The sequence below is a fragment of the Parasteatoda tepidariorum genome, chromosome 6 (assembly GCF_982258835.1).
Source record: "Parasteatoda tepidariorum strain Cologne lab strain chromosome 6, Ptep-v5.0, whole genome shotgun sequence".
NCBI classification, from domain to species: domain Eukaryota; kingdom Metazoa; phylum Arthropoda; class Arachnida; order Araneae; family Theridiidae; genus Parasteatoda; species Parasteatoda tepidariorum.
In genome coordinates this window covers 110,657,185-110,674,226 of record NC_141760.1, presented here as the reverse complement: position 1 = coordinate 110,674,226, position 17,042 = coordinate 110,657,185, and the positions used below count along the sequence as shown (strand labels likewise).

The 17,042-nt window shown below is 33.1% G+C and overlaps 1 protein-coding gene across 1 annotated transcript; it reads right to left on the bottom strand.

The window, feature by feature from the left end:
• Window positions 1–4,102: 4,102 nt before the first annotated feature.
• On the bottom strand, window positions 4,103–16,680 carry LOC107445157 (astacin-like metalloprotease toxin 5). Its single transcript, XM_016059499.4, has 6 exons — window positions 16,522–16,680; window positions 14,563–14,630; window positions 10,320–10,395; window positions 8,577–8,691; window positions 7,399–7,577; window positions 4,103–4,396 (listed from the first exon to the last, which is right to left on the bottom strand). The coding sequence occupies exons 1-6, from the start codon at window positions 16,583–16,585 to the stop codon at window positions 4,170–4,172; spliced, it is 729 nt and encodes a 242-aa protein (XP_015914985.1). The 5' UTR covers window positions 16,586–16,680; the 3' UTR covers window positions 4,103–4,169.
• Window positions 16,681–17,042: the final 362 nt, after the last annotated feature.

Here is a 17,042-nt window from a genome sequence, read left to right as displayed (position 1 = left end):
ACATTCACCGGTGAATGCCAGCAATCGCATAGTGAATGTCCCAAAATATTTGTTACATCCGATTTTATATTAATTTATTCATTGATATTACTATATTTATTCGATATTTTAATATCTGCCGAAGACAGATTAAGAGAAATATCAGTCTTCGGAGAACCGGGCAAACGTATACCTGACAGTGGGACTTTAAAAAATATTGATGTAGGGCAAATGTATGCCAAGCAGTGGCACTGAACCTTAAAAAAACCTCAGTATAGGGCATACCAGGCAAATGTATACCGTGTAGTGGCACTTAACCAGACCTAGTATATATTTCGGACATTTACCAAAACGACTCTGTGATTGTCAACATTCATAGGTAGATGTCAACAACCACCAGTTTCAGTTATTCACAGTAACATATACACACACTGAAATCAAATTAGAAGACTAGCAGCTCCCGAAAGTCTCGGGGTTCATCCAAAAGAGGGTCGAACATTTAGGGTTCCATATCCGAAAAAATTTGGGAACCACTGTTAGAGTATAAAATGTTTATGTTATTTTAGATATTTTATTTTCAAAATCAAAGTGCATCATAAAGTGTTTATAGATAGAGTTGAAAAAATGCACATAATCAGAGAGTTACCTCGCTACCTTTCGCCAACTCCCAACAATCGCTTTGCATAGGAAAAACCACCACTTTCTTAAGCTAGTCAAAAGTACTACGAAATTAGGACTGATGTGATTGGGGGTTGTTTTTTATTAGTTAACAAACTCAATAAAGAGTTATAGCACTTTTAAATTATATAATTTTTTACCCCCCCCCCCCCAGAAACTACGAACCTATACAAATTTTAAATTACGGAGGAAATTTTTTTTAGCTATTTTAACATTCAGCAAAGAAAAGATATGTTTTCGTTTTCATTACTAAATGGTTATTGATTAGTATTTTGTATATCTTGAGTCTTCAACTCATATAATGAAGATTGTATTCTGGTACATGTAAATGTGATTGAAAACTATTCAGACGTTGTATTTTTGTAAGAGTAGTAAATTTTAGTTCGGGGTGATATTTATGTTACGTAATTAGTAACTGAATCAAATAACTAATAGGAGGGAGAAGCTAGTGAAGTCAATATTTATAAATTTGCCGAAATTTAAAAAAAAATTACTACACATCATTTCAAATCTTATTTTGGCAGGTATAACCTGGTTGGCAGGACGCTGGATTCACGTTTGTGAGAACGGGACGGAAAATCCAGACGGCCGTAAAATCCCCGTGTAGTAAATAATGACTGATGTACGTTAAATCTGTTGGGTCACAAAGTCCTCCATGTTCTCATAACAAACTAAACCTCAGGAGGTACTGTATTGGTAATTGATCGTTCTCTGGTTCTGGTCAAAATTACGATCTGTGAACTTATGAATGCGTCCTCCTTATAAATAGATGTGACGTTATGAGTGTGGCAGAAGCCGTTTTCTTGGCCATAGATGGCTCCACTGGAAAAGAAAAAGAATCGCAACCCCTCTACCTTATTGGCCAAAGACAAATATATTTTTTAATAAAATTTGACTACATCTATTTATTTTGAAAGATACTCTAAGCCAGGGGTCGCCAAACTTTTTTGATCATCGATCCCTGTATAATTTTTCGAAATCTTCATCGACCCCCATAAAAGTAATTTTCTGTTAATTAAAATAAAACTCTATTAGATACCGTGTTTGTACATTTATTTTGCGATTTTAAACATTTATTAAAGTAATAGTACATTGTGTAATAATAGTTTTATGAAAAATATATTAATGTTGAAATTTAAATACCTTAATATTTATTAAATAATATGTAATTATGAATAAGTAGAAATAATAAGTAAAGTAACTACAGATTTCTTACTTCTTAATCAATGAGATGGGTGTGCCTGGTGTTTTTTTGCAAAGTTCGCTGTATTGGGTTCAAAATTGGTCAATTTTAATTTTCGTCAAAATTGGTCAATTTTAATTTTCGTCAAAATTGGTCAATTTTGTAAAAAAATACGAAGTGTGCTATAGTTTTGCTGCGGGCTGTACTAATCCATATTATTTATGCTTGCCTTCTTGTTTTACATGCATTGATAATTAAAATTGATATCTATACTAAACGAATGGTTTTATCAAAACTATAACTGATTATCCAAAACTATGAAAGTTTTAATAATGACACTGCAAATATTCAACGCTGTTCACAATTTGCAAAGATAGCTGAACCTGAGTATGATATTTGCGTTTGTAACGTCAATGCTTGTCTCACGTGACATTTGGACAAGCGCACATATGCGTTTGATTTATAAACTGTGCTTAGTTCGTGCCATTGCACGCTGATACGTAAATACTTGTTTCACCCGAATAAGTTTATAAATTTATGTTTTATAAAGAAACTGATATTAAGTCAGTTATAAAAAAAATCGCAAATTTTACATACTCAATCAGGTATGTGTGATTTGCATATTAAGAACTGTTTTTTCTTCGACCCTTCCAATTCGGATCGACCCCCATTCGACTCCCTGGCTCAGATCGACCCCCGCTTTTGTTAAATAGACCCCTGGGGGGTCTATATAGACCACTTTGGCGACCTCTGCTCTAAGCTAATATGGAAGTTTAGCTAATCATTCATTAAGCTTGTGAACTGTTTACGTTGTCATTTTTAATTTGAATTATGGACCACTTTTTTTGCTCTTTGTTTTACTTTTTTTATCTGAATATTCTTTAATAGTAGTGAATTTTCATGATCTCACAAAAATGGTCAAATTTAAGAGTGGATTCTGCACGAAATCCAGTTTCTAAAGAAATTTCAATATGAAAGTCATGTTTGTAAATAAATGTTGTATAACGGAGTTTTATGTTTACTTAATAACATAAAGAACTTCATTTGTTTCAAAAAATAAAACTGTTGAAAAATTTGACATGTTTCTAGCTCTCAAAAATAGGGCCTATTTTCAAGACTTGACTCACGTACAGGAGGCAAGTAATTTTTGAAGTGTGTGCGCAAAATTCGTTCAGAGAAAATTTAAGTAATTGACGAACGTATGTTGAATTTCCCTCAAAATATTCAAATCAATTGAATTATTGCTTTCTGCATTAAAAAAAAAAGTAAGTTTAAAGTTGGCGCAAAGTACAGCACTTTTTCATGCTTTAATTCTTTTTTTTTGAAAAATGATAAGAATAGTAAGATTTGAAAGAAAAAAAACAGTGTTTTTGTAGGTTAGCTTTGCGGATTCATATTAACGATCGCGACAGTGTACAAAATGTGGCAAATTTAAAATGAGTCGCCTTGAGCCACAACATTATGCCAGATGATGCAGGATACAGTTACCCTTTACTTTGATGGGATTAACTACTAAAAATTTGCTTTGCTTGATCTAATAATGTAAAGCAACTGAGAAAATCAACAAATAACAATAAATTAAAAAAAACATCGGGATAATTTTAACTTCATTACTTGTGTCGGTATTTGACTGGTCGGTATTTGACTTCATTACATGAGTCTATAGTGTTGTTCATTACGGATTTATTGATGAGCTTTTTTTCACCCCATAACAAATCAGACCTCTGGGGGTACTGATCCAGGAGTTTCCTTGTCTTCTGGATTGGTTAAAAATTACAAGGCTCCGGAGTTGAACATTAGTAGTCGTAAACCCAAAAGCTGGGTCGGCTGTTCAACGGTGGATATAAAATAAAAATAAGTATATGGCAAAATTCTGACATAGGCAAAGCCCCATAGGAACGATGGCCTTTTTTTATGGCAAACCTATGGCAAATTTTCCTAAGGGACTCCTTACGAGGAACAACCCATTCAGCTAGTGTTAAGTAAAAGAACGTTATGATGGTTTTTGAATTATTATAAACTGATTAACTATTTTAATTATCTTATAACTGCTAAAAATTTGCTTTCCTTAATCTAATAATGTAAATCAACCGAAAAAGTCAACAAATGACAATAATTAAAAAAACATCGGAATAATTTCAACTTTATTATTTGTGTCAGTATTTGTCTGAAAATTTAGTGCATGATTTTGTAGTTTTGCATTACAGACTTTTTGATGCGTTTTTTTCATCCCGTAAGATGTTAAATAAACGAACGTTATGATGGGGTTTAAGTTATTATATATTGATTAACAATTTCAACTGTTTCTTTATTGTACAGTGAAGGATTTTCAGCAATCATACATTTTCTGGATCCTCTCTACATCACTTGGTGTCAATCCCTCTTTGTAAAAGGCGTTCTCCAACTTTCTGCCGTTCAGGGCCTCCATTGTCCACACCTTATTCTTGAGGTCTTTGGAGAAAGCTGTGTTGCCGTATATCATGATGGAATCGTAATCGAATTCATTGAAGATGAGGTTTTCATGTGGATTCAGCTTCGTAAACTGCGGCGCCATTCCTGAAACATGCAACAAAACTCTTTCTTAATATATTTAAACAAGGATATAAATCTTCATCAAAATACTACGAATCATTCCCAGAAAGCATCCGACAACCTTGTCTCAGAATTTTCTTTTTATTATCACGAAAATGTTTGTACTCAAAACCTTTTTTCAATAAAGCAAAAATATTGCAGTTTCAAACCTTTCATCCTAAAAGGAATAAAAAATTATTTTTTAAGGCTTTTTTAAAAAGTATTGTTCCTTAGGTGAAATGGTCACTTGAGTCTATGATGACGTCACACTAGAGATAGGATCAAATTGCATTGTCCATTAAAATTTCATGTCAAGGTGGATTTTACCTGAGCGTACAAGGAGTTTGCGAAAAGAATCTTATAATTACCTAGATTTAAGATTATTTTCACCTTGAGATTAGCTTTATTAAAGGATTTTTTCAAGCTTGAAAACCTTAAGTCAATCTCGATGAAAGGTTTCTATATAGAAGGTTGTTTTCCAAGGTTTTGGATGAGGATAATGTGCGAGCAGATGGTCACAGATCTCGCTTTAAGGTTAGAAGGTTTACACGTAAACCGCATAACAAACCTTTTAAGGTTTACATTAAAAAGTTTTTGCTGAGTGAAAATAAACCTTATTTTGTTATCTGGGATTATGGCGGTCAATCTCATGAATGGGGAAAAACAATTTATTTGTTGAACGAAACTAAAGCATGCTCTTAACCCCTTAACTGCCGCGGGCGTATATATACGTCTCGGCCAGACGATGCGTTAACTGCTGCAGGCGTATATATATGCTTTCCCGAAGTACGATGCTTTGCCTTGCGCTGCTATAAATAGAACCACACACTCCTACTTCAGAATGCAGTAAAATGACCTTGAAAGTGTTTGCTTTGCAAATGTATTACAGTACAGAACCCGTTATCCGGAAATCAGAAAACCGGAAAACCAAAAAACCGGAACGAAATTCGATTAATTTTACCCGCTTAAAAAAAAAAAAAAAAAAAAAAAAATTTCCTCATAAGATTTTAGGATTTTTCGTTCTTTTCTGAAAGCTGTTTACCTTACCATCATTTTGGAAATAATCATTAGTGTCATCGTTTTTTCTTCTTTTTAAGATTATTTCCAATTTTTTTTTTTTGTTGGGTTTAACTATAAAAAAACGGCTTTTTGTAGAGATTCAGAAAACCGGAAAAATCAGTTATCCGGAATATCGATGGTCCCGATCGTTTCGGATAATCGGTTCCCTACTGTACTAATTTCGGAGGAGGGGGAATGGGGAAAGGATGTTATGGAAAAGTGATATCGTATTAATTGCTTGCATGTCTCTATTTGAGTAATGTCGGGTTTATTCTTTTTTCGCTTTCGTTTCCCGTGTCTGTTTGGTGCTTTTTATTCTTTCCACCAACGTCTTCAAAGAAAACTGCATCGCGAAAATGTGCCGCTTGTTCAAGAAAAAAAATTCGTCGTGAATCCCGCTATCAGTGCAATCAATGTGATGTTGATTTATGTGTCTAACCATGTATCAGGATTTATCATACAACAGCTAAATTTTAACATCTTTTATATCGTATTTTTATTATTTAATTTAAATTTTGTATTTTCTTTCCTTCCTTTTTCTTGTCTTGTAAAAGTAAACTGTTTTTAAATGGCAACGGGTGCATCATTTCCCCCCACCAAAACACAGCGTAAGAAAGTGCACTTGAGCGAAAAACAGTGGCACTGGGGAATGAATCACGTAAATTTTACTCGGCAGTTAAGGGGTTTAATAGAAATTTAAAAAAGGTAGTTAAAAATTCCATTTGTCAAATTAAGTGATTTTGGTAATTTTATGTTCAACATATGGTGCATTTGTGTTTGATAATGTTCCGTCAAATTTTTATTATGTCTATGTTTCTTTCTCCCACAAATATTATTTGGTAATCCTTATGTGTAAGTCCAAATGTGTAAGTTCTAGGGAGGAAATGATTATAAAAATATATATAGAAGGCAATTATTGATAAATCACTTTTACATACAGTTGCACTTTTGTGTTTCAATAGTACATACTTTGTAAATTAATCTATGATTCAAACGTATGAAAGAAACAAATTAGAAACGGAAAAGAAAGGTTTCGAATGCGGAGTGTTATGGAATTTTAAAAAAATTGATAAAAGGTCTAAAAACTCTGAAAACATTTAACTCTGAAAGCATTTAACTCTGCATTAACTTAATTTGTTGTATGCTGTGCAGCAGCACTTTTAATGTTGTCGTCACGCGAATGCTGCAAAAAATGAAGAGCGTAGGACGGAAAAAATTATATGAATTCATTCAACGTATAACTATCGAAACTAAAGAAAAAGAAAAAAAATTTAAAAATTGTGATTGTTTTATTACGATCACTGGTTACTCATTAGTCAAATGCTTTTTTCTGGATTGACTCCGATAAACGCCACCACATTTCCAATCATGGGTAGAAAAAACTGTCTATTATAAGTTAATAATATAAAGAATATTAAAACTTATATTATGCAAATACATTAAAAATGCCTGCTGGTGAAAATAAAGATGACCAACAACAGCGGTCGCCATAGTTACGCATGCGCACTGCTTAAATTACTCTTGAACACAGTTGAAAAGTGTGATGACGTTCAAATAAGGTGCCGCACGCCATCAAACCCAAAACAACACCCATTTTGCCAATGGGTAAAAAAAAAAAAGCGATAGTCAAGGATTAGATTTGGCTGGATTATAACTACGTGAGAATATAGTGGAGATCAAAAATTTCACATTGATCATAACTATCGCAGGAAGGAATTTTCGTGGGAACAAGCTTTGTCCACGTGATATTTCTCCTCCGAAAGTTATACGCTCAAATGATTTTGTTCCCCGAGTTTTAGAGCAAGAGATGAAAAAAATACTAAAATAACTAAAAAAGAATAAATAAATAAGAAAGAAATTCAAATGAAAAGTAAATAAATTTTAAAAAAAAATGTTAACAGTTTGAAGAAATAAATAAATAAACGAACCTGATTTTATGTTCTCCCAATGAACTTTTATGTATTTGTCTCTGTCCGACCTGTTGTGTTCATGGAAGAATCCTATTGCGTGTCCGAGCTCATGGATGATAACACCTTTGTACAAGCATCCTGGACCAATGGACAAGAGCTGTTGACCCCAATTGGTCATACCAACTGGTCCAAAACATCTGAAATTAACAACAACAAATTATTCTGAAATAATTAAAAAAAATGTACAAAAAAATAATTTTACGAAAAAAACATACTCCTTAGCGACAGTATCAGGAATTGTTTTAAAATATATTTTTAAAAAGGTTTTTAAAAATTAAGGAGTCAAAAGTCAAGCTCAAAATTCAAGAGCAAAGCTCACAAAAAAAGAAGAAGAAGAAAAAAACATTGGAAAGAACTTTCTCCGTTGATCATTGATTTTCTTATTGGTTTGCTTTCTTATTGCAGTCAGATGATGGCTCCGAGCACTGATGATTCTCCTAATCTATCCTAAGCAGCTGTTAAAATATCGAATAAATGTAATATATTTTATCAAAACTTCTTCAACTTATTGAAGTTTGATAAAACTAGGTATTTATGGACCATGAGATAGCGATTTCTGCAATTAAAAATTAGTTTAAATTTTGTCCAACAGGAGGGAGTTGTAGCACCTAAGGAAGGACAAAAAATCTGTCAGACTCATTAAAATTTAATCGATCACAGAATGTGTTCAACGTGTGACGTGTTGGAAGCGCGTCGCAGCTGATTCAATGGTACAGCGAACTTGCAATTTGCGGAAGAATTTCAGCAATGGTCAAATTGTTATAAAACTTTCTTAAATCAGTAACTTGCGGTAGTACGCACTGATTTAGATTTAGAAGCGCCATTTTTAAATTAGACTGTTTTACCCATATGCATTGTTTAGCAAAACATTTTGTTACCAAATGGTAAGGATTCCAGAATTGGTAACAATCTTCGGTACTCACATAGCTAGACTTTAAATACATTGTTGATGAAATTTTCGTTAACGTATGGGTAATTTTTTTGTGTGGATATTATAATCGTTTTGAGACTTTTTCCAATAAATTTTACCTTCTGCATAACAATGTTTACCTACTTTATACAAAGAAAAACGTGTTTTCTATTTAAAATATTGTAGGGTTTGATGATTGAATAAAGAAAGTGTATAAATATTTTACCCTCTTCCTGAATATAGTTGGATATAATTCCTCTGGTTTGTTTTCGGTACAAACTTCAGACATGTTTTCTTATTGAAATCTTCAAAAGCAGAAAGAATCAGATCTCTGTGTTCCTCTACAAGAAATATTAAAAAATGTCATTGAAACATTAGTGAAGGAACAAAAAAGAATTTGTCAACTGCCATGCATTTTTATGAATTGTTTTAAAATTTTAATTTTTTATCAATTTCTTACGTTTAAAAGTTTAAAGACCTTAAATAATGAAAACTTTAAATAGCATTACAGAAGTAGCAACTGTTATACAATATTTTGTAGATTAATATTAAATATCAAGAATTTAAATAAAAAATTAAAAGTAAAAATCTTTCTTAAAAGTTTTTTCTGCAAAAAAACGCTTTGAAAAAGTTTATTGAGCAAACTGAAACTAAAATTGTGTGATATTTCACGAATGAAAGTATTGTTACAATTATTATCAAACCATAATATTAAATATTTTTTATTATTTTATTCAATAGTAGTCGAAAAAATTGCAAAGTATTTAAGTTTTTTTTAAATCATTTCAGAAAATGTGATTTTACATTGTAATGCAAAAATTGAGCGAAATCGGTCGAATAGTTCCTGAGAAATGGAATTTTAACAATGCGACTGTTTTAAAATTCGATAAATTATTTTTTTGTTGACTTATCTATTGATAAACTAATTCTATTAATTGAGTGAATTTTTTTTTATTTCACTTAAAAAGTTCTCGAGATATGACAAAATACGCAAGCAGTAAAATTAACAATTTGGAGCACTCTTCTAGCCAAACTATGGGGACCATAATTCTCAGATTGCGGCTATCAGTGGATCAGAAATCCGAATCCGTTGAAAAAATTATATCTTTATTCAGAGAAAGTATGCTTTTCTGTTTGCTTTCGTAGCTTAAAATATTATCTGCATTAATTTATTTGCCCATTTAAGGTCACCCCCTTGAACCATTAAGACTGAGTCCTAGAACGTGAAGATTCGATTATTGGGTCAAAAGTTATTCAGGATGGTCCGCTTGAAAAAAAAGGGGTATGAAAACACCTTATTGCACGGAAACACTTCCGTCGCTTTTCCAATTGCATGGCAGAAAAATAAATCCATAATGGGACAATAGTTGACTATTTATAGCACCTATTTTTTATACTTGTATTGGTATATTTTTTTTAGATTATCAAAATACAGTATGCTCTTGATATCTTAAGGGAAGCTGAGAGATTTTCGATATAGCGAATTTTCGAGATAACAAGTTCAGTCTTAAATATGTTCTGAAAAGTCGAAAAAATATATTCTAAAATAGTTCTCTAAAAAGTAGTCATGAAACATAAGAATAACTACTATTAAATATGTATGTAACGATCGTTAACTATAAGTCTAAATACAACAATGATAATTTTATTTTTAAAAGCTAAGGACAAAAATAATTAAGCATTAACTAGAAAGTAATTGATTTACAATAAACTTATTTCGTGATTTTTCTGTTTCGAAAAAAAAATTCGACATAACATGGTTCTAGAAGAAACTTTTTTTATATAGGAATTCAAATTAACATTAGGTGGATATGTAATGCTGAGAAGAATTTACTTTTTTGACATAACAAGGTTTTCGATAAATCGAAGTTCGAGATATCGAGAGTATATACTCTATTATAATTTCTCCTCTTTTCATTCGACAAGTATAGACAAGAAAAGAGACTATTTATTCCAATAGTATACTTACCAAGAGATTTTTCTATAACGTAGGGAATTTCTCCCTTTGGCCAACGCCTTATTTTTTGGGGATGAGCATTTCTGTCCTAAACATCGAGAAAAGAATCGCAAATTTTAGTCAAATTATAAACATTGTCACCAAATCAAATTATTAATTCAAATCAATTTATAAATTCATATTTAGTGATTTATCATAGGCTGCGGTGCATAATGGAAACATTTTTCACGTTTACTACGTTTTAAGGCTACTAGAAAAATGAAATATTGCTTGCTTTCTTATGCCTGTTTAGGCAGAGGGGTGCGATTGTTCTGGTTTTCCAGTGGCGCCATCTATGGCCAAGAATTTGACTTCTACCACACCCAAACGTCACACCCGTTTATTGAGCGGAATATTCATACATCCATTCATTCATCCACAGATCGTAATTTTGACCTGAATCAGAGAACGATCGATTCAGTACCCCCAGAGGTATTGATTTGTTATGGGGAGGACTTTGCGGCTCGACAGACTTTTAACGTGCACCAATCACCATTTACTACACGGGGAGTCTTCGGTTGGTGGGGTTCAAACAAACGAACTCTCGGACATTTCTCCAGCTCCCTACCGACCAGGCTAACCCGGCCAAAATGAAATATTAATTTAAAAGAATAATGTTGTCAAAATTTTGTACATCACTTTTTTTTTCAATTTTATTCTGTGTATAGGAAATGTATAAAGCGCAAATCCCATTTATGGTAACGAGAAAAAAAATTATATTTGAAAAAGGCGTAATTTAAGCTGGAAATTCTCCCGATAGAAAGAAATGTTTACAATTTAAATGGTAGTTAAAATAAGAAACTATCTACTCCATATCGTATTCCCAACTATGCCAACTTTTATTTTTTCTTATTCTTTTTTCTGGATTGTCACAAGATCGTCTTATATAGCGTCAGTTTGTTTATTTCTGTGAACCACTGCCTCGTAATGGGATACTTGCAAGTGGGGTTGTGGATAGGCCTGGGCAATATACCGTAATACCGTCATTTACCGGTATTTCTTTGATACCGCGGTAATGATATTCGGAAGTATATTCTTCGGCAATACCGAGTTATTGAACTTCGGTATGCCTGCACCTCTCGGTACTCACCGCTAGCCAATATCTTCGGCCGACCGGCGGCGAGGAAGTGGCGGTATGGTATGGTATCTAGGAGGTATTGGTATGGCACGTGATTGATTTAGGGGTGAAGAACTCAAAGGCTTGCGCGTAATATTTACGGTACCTCCTCTCGGCAGCTAGAAATTTCTCCTACAATATATTGTGGTATCATTTGACTTTAAAGCGCATGCGTCATATCCGTGGTATTGGCGATATCGGATTTCAAACACCCGCGCGTTATATCAACCCTCCATGGTATACTTAGTTACTGATTTTGGTTTCATTTTGAGAATAGCGTGCTTCTGATTTTAAAAATATCCGAGATTGTCGGATCTCCTTGTGATGTTTATAATTGTGTTGATATTTATAATTGTTGATGTTTATAATTGTGTTGATGTTTATAACTGTTTTGATGTTTATAATTGTGTTGATGTTTATATTAGTAATTGATGTTTATATTAATAAAATTTTTCTGTTTTAAAATAATGATGCTTTATAATTAGTTGATTCCATGGGATAATTATGCTGCGAGCTAATATAGGATAAGTACCCCATTTTTTTTAAATGATGCTCTTTAAACACATTAATTTTTAATTGCAAAATAGTCTTAGCATTTATAATATACATAACAATTTAATTACCGCGGTATATCATAATATCGTGATATGAAGCTCACAATATACCACAATATCGAAATTCTGACATTGCCCAGCCCTAGTTGTGGATGTCCTGATGACACAGTGTTGTCGTAATTGATTGTTGAAACGTTGCATTTGTTTACGTTAGTAACTGTTTTTTCCATACTATTTCGAATAAGCCAAGCCCGTCAAGTATAAATTATTTTAAGTGGCGCATTCTAAACGAATCGTAGGATAAACGACCTTCATAAAAGGGGGCAAAACTATTTTAGACAGTTAGAGAGATAGCGTACAATTAGCATTAAGAGATCGCTCTCTTGCCTGAATAACTGAGGTCTTAATTATCAAGATTGTAGCCTTGTTTTCAGGGTCACTAGAGGCATGTTTATTCAGAGAATTCCGAAACACAATATCGTAACTTTAATACATAGAAAATGACTACTGTTAAATAAACTCATAATATTTGAAATTATTATTAGAAATTATTTTTCGTTTCTTTGGAGAAAAGTATTTTAGAATTGTGTACAAAAAAATTTAAATTCAGCTAAAAAATTCCCGAGATATTTCGAAATACGCAAAAAAAAAAAATTTAAATTGCTTTAAGGCAGGGTTTCTTAACCTGTGGTTCATGAACCCTTAAGGGGTCCATGAGTAATATTTTGGGGGTCCGCTGACTACTCCTAATTTTTAAAACGTTTGGAAGCCTACCCATTGCTTGTAAAGCGAGTTATGGCAGCTATAATTGCGTTTGTTACAGTGTATCTTTGCGAAGTAGGATTTTTCACAATTGTGACAATAAAAACATAACATCGAAATCGATTGAATGTTGAACATGATATGCCCGTTTGCTTTGTTGAAAACCATCCCCCAATTCAATTTGTTAAGTAAGGCAAAGCAGCAGCAACCTTCACATTAAAAATTTTAATTTTAAAATTTTTGTATACTATTAAAATAATAAAATTAAATGTTTTCTAATAATTGACGTTTTTGCAATTATTTTTTTCACGGGGCGGTGGTCCGTGACTTCTTAAAAATTTTTAAAAGGATTCCATTATATCAAAAAGGTTAAGGAACACTGCTTTAAGGGGTCAAAACTTTTCCAGACCAAACTATCTGTGTAATATTTTCCAGATTGCGGCCACCTTCCACAATTTGATCAATAGATATTGCGGAGTTTCTTTAAACAACATTTAACTAGTCAACAGTTAATGTTGTCGCTAACAATAATATTACCATTTATTTCTTTTGTCTAGTTGTAATGTACCACAAATCTCATCACAATTTATCCATGTTTTATTTTATTTTATAACCGTTGTTGAACAGTCGACCCAATTTTATGAGTTTACGACTACTAATGTTTAACTCCGTAGCCTTGTCATTTTGAACCCAATCTAGAAGACGAGGGAACTCCTGGATCGAGTATTGGGAGAAATTTGCCTTAGTGGAGGACTTTTTGATGGATCTAACCCGCATTTGCGTAACATGTAAAGGAAGATCACGAGAACCTTCCACGGTTAGCCTGATGGCAAGGGGACTCTAACCCATGATCCGTCTACCACTGAGGATATTTCACGTCAGCACTGTGGTCGGTGCAGACCGGATGCGGAATTCGTATCGACTGGGATTAATTATGAATCGTAATTTGTTTCTAAATTACATCAATTTTCTTCGTAATTTGCTTTTTTATTAGGGCGCAAAAATGTCACTCTCCAGAACGGTATAGACGACCAGAACTGGCGAGTAAGTGGTGTCTTGCGTTTTAAATCAAACTACCACATTTCCCCAAAATTTTGTTGTAGTTAAATATTAAAAAGGGGTAGTAAAGGCTTTTCTGACTTTAACAGGAAGATTAATTAAGCATGCTCAACGATATACATCACAAAAAAGCTGAAATCCGTGTAATCAGATATATGAAGATCTTCTATATATTTCTGAAACCTAGGGTTGGCGTCACAAACTCTTGAATTTTGAATAGGGGATATAAGGAATCTTTTATTGTTATTTGTTTTCGTGGAGGGCTTTTTGATGTATCTAACCCGCATTTGCGTAACATGGAAAGGAGAACCACGAAGGTCTCTCACGGTTAGCCTGACGGCAAGGAGACTCTAGCCCATGATCCCTCTACCTCTGAGGAGGATATTTTACATTGGCACTTGCGTAGGTGCCAGCCGGAGGTGGAATTCGTATCGACCAGCCATCGCTGGGATTCGAAATCGGTTCACCGCATTGGAAGGTGAATGCTCTCTATCCCCTGAGCCACCACGCCTCTCTACATTGTTTTGTAGCTTCCGGCCATTAAAAATTCCTCTACATTTCGGCTGTAAAATTTTTCAAAACTTGTTCAAAATTTTCTTAAATGGAGGCGAGCAGAACGTTCAGCCTTTTAAACTCATTTATGCTCTGAATTAGTTTTGAAGGTAAAATGTCCTACTTTGAATGAATAGCATCCACCCATTTTATAATAGTATAGTTAACTTACGTTTGGGTCAATATTGGTTATGTCCCCTTCGAACAAATCAGGATTCTCCATGGCCAGTTGACTCTCATCTGTAAAGGAAAAAGAATAGAATTTACATACTTTAAATAAGTATGTAAAGTTAGCCAAATTGTGTATAGAATATTTACATTATTTGGGTATGTTTTTGGAATAAAAAGAGAGGCTATAAGCTTGAACATCTTTTAAACTAGATTAAACTGCTAAAAAAACCTGAAATTGATTAGTTTTAATAATATTTTTTCATTCTTTTTTTTATAATTTCAGGGGAAAAATCCCTCCCAAATTCCTACTTACTACATCTCTTCATGTGATAACGGTGCGTCACGCGTTACTAGTTAAAATAGTACCCCCCCTCTCCTTGCACGAGTCAGAGAGCTATCGAGATAAAGTTTGAAACATCCCCTATAAGAGGATTTTCTGATATCTTCTTCGCACCTTCTTTTGCTCACTCTCAAATATTTCAATTATTAAAGAAAAAAGAGAGGTTACAAGTTGAAATGTGTAGAATTGCGAAGTAAGTCTTAGAAAAAACGATCACTTGTAATAATTTACTTCACAAACTAAGGGGGAAATCTTTTTCCCCCAAAAAATCTCCCTCATTGTTGCTCATGTTTTAGAGCTTTTTACCTCCTAGCATAACAGGTTTAAAGGCAAAACATTTTTCCTCCTTCGAACAAAATTTAAAGTGATAAATAAAAGGGAGCTGTTCCAGGAAAAAGTTGGTTAATAGGATACTCAGATTCAAGAGGTCATTTTACATAAAATTCAGGTGAAATGATACGAGGGTTTTTTCTCACGTAGCCGCAATGTTATCAAACTTACAACAACGACAACAACAAAAAACATTTATAATACTTGTTTTTACAAATTACAATGTGTTTTCAAACCAATCTGTGAAACTGGTTGAAAGTTTATTTTTCCGTGCCTGAAATTATTCTTTAAAAAAATGCATAATAACATTTATATTACGTTAAATTAAAAAGCTAATATTTTTTTTAATGAAAATACGAAAGAGTTGCGCCGTACTCAGAAAAATTTAACTGTTCTTATTGATTCTATGTCTTATTGATTCTAAGACTACAATCTGTAGTTTTTTCGAAAACTCTCTTCACACGTAAGAGATGATCAATAAATGTAAGAGATAATTAATAAATGTAAGATAATTAATAAATGTAAGAGATAATTAATAAATGTAAGAGACAATTAATAAATGTAAGAGGAAAGAGAAAAACAATTTGATCAACTTATTATCTTAAAGTCTTTATAAATAGAGATACAAGGATACGTGATTTTCCCACTCTCCATACCTTCTAAACTCTTTGCTGATAAAATTTCAGCAAAATTTTGTTCGCTTTTTCCCCACTTTATTACATTTAAACTTCTTACTGAAATGTTTGCAAAATTTACTGAAAACTTGGTAACGGAGAGAGGGAAAGTGGGAGGAAATTGCTTAACCTGGAGAGGCATATGTACAAAGAGTATAATTTGAGCAGTGACTGATCAGGGAATAGAGCGTTCGCCTTCGAAGGAGGTTAACATGGTTCGAGTCCCGGCGATGGTTGGTCGATACGAATTCCGCTCCCGGCTTGCACCGACCACAGCGCTGACATGAAATATCCTCTGTGGTAGACGGATCATGGGTTAGAGTCCCCTTGCCGTTAGGCTAACCGTGAGAGTTCTCGTGGTCTTCCTCTCCATGTAACGCAAATGCGGGTTAGTTCCATCAAAAAGTCCTACACGAAGGCAAATTTCTCGCCAATACTTGATCCAGGATTTCCCTTGTCTTCTGGATTGGGTTCAAAATTACAAGGCTACGTAGTTGAATATTAGTAGTCATAAACCCAAGAATTGCGTCTGCCGTTCAACGACAGTTATTAAAAAAAATAGTCACAATCACAGTATTATCGTAAATTACAAATAAAATTTTGTCGTTACACTTACCCGCGGCATTATTTCCTAATGCTGTTGCAACAAGCACCACTAAAATGCAACCAGTGAGAATCATGGTTGTGATTTAAAAAGAGAATTGTAACAATTATTGCTGGTCGACAAATCAAAAAAATATTTGCACAAGTTTTTAAGTAAGTTTTTATCTACAATGATGAGAAACTAAACATCTGTTCATCGAAATCACGTATTTTAAATGCAAAAGCTACTTCTTTGATAAAATTAGAATTTTTTTTATATGTTTATCCTTTTTGGTATTTCAAACATGTACAATACGTGTCATTTTAAACAAAGGGAAAACACTACAACTGTTTTGTTAGTGATAAATCACTTTTTAATTATTCGAAGTTTGTACCACAACAACACCATCACACAGATTCGTAAATATGTTAATTAATTCGAGCAAACAAGATAATTAAATAATCTTATAATAGCAAAAAGAAACTTTAAATATGTTAATTAATTAGTGCAAGCAAGATAATTAAAGAATCTAATAGTATGTTTGCAATTTAAGA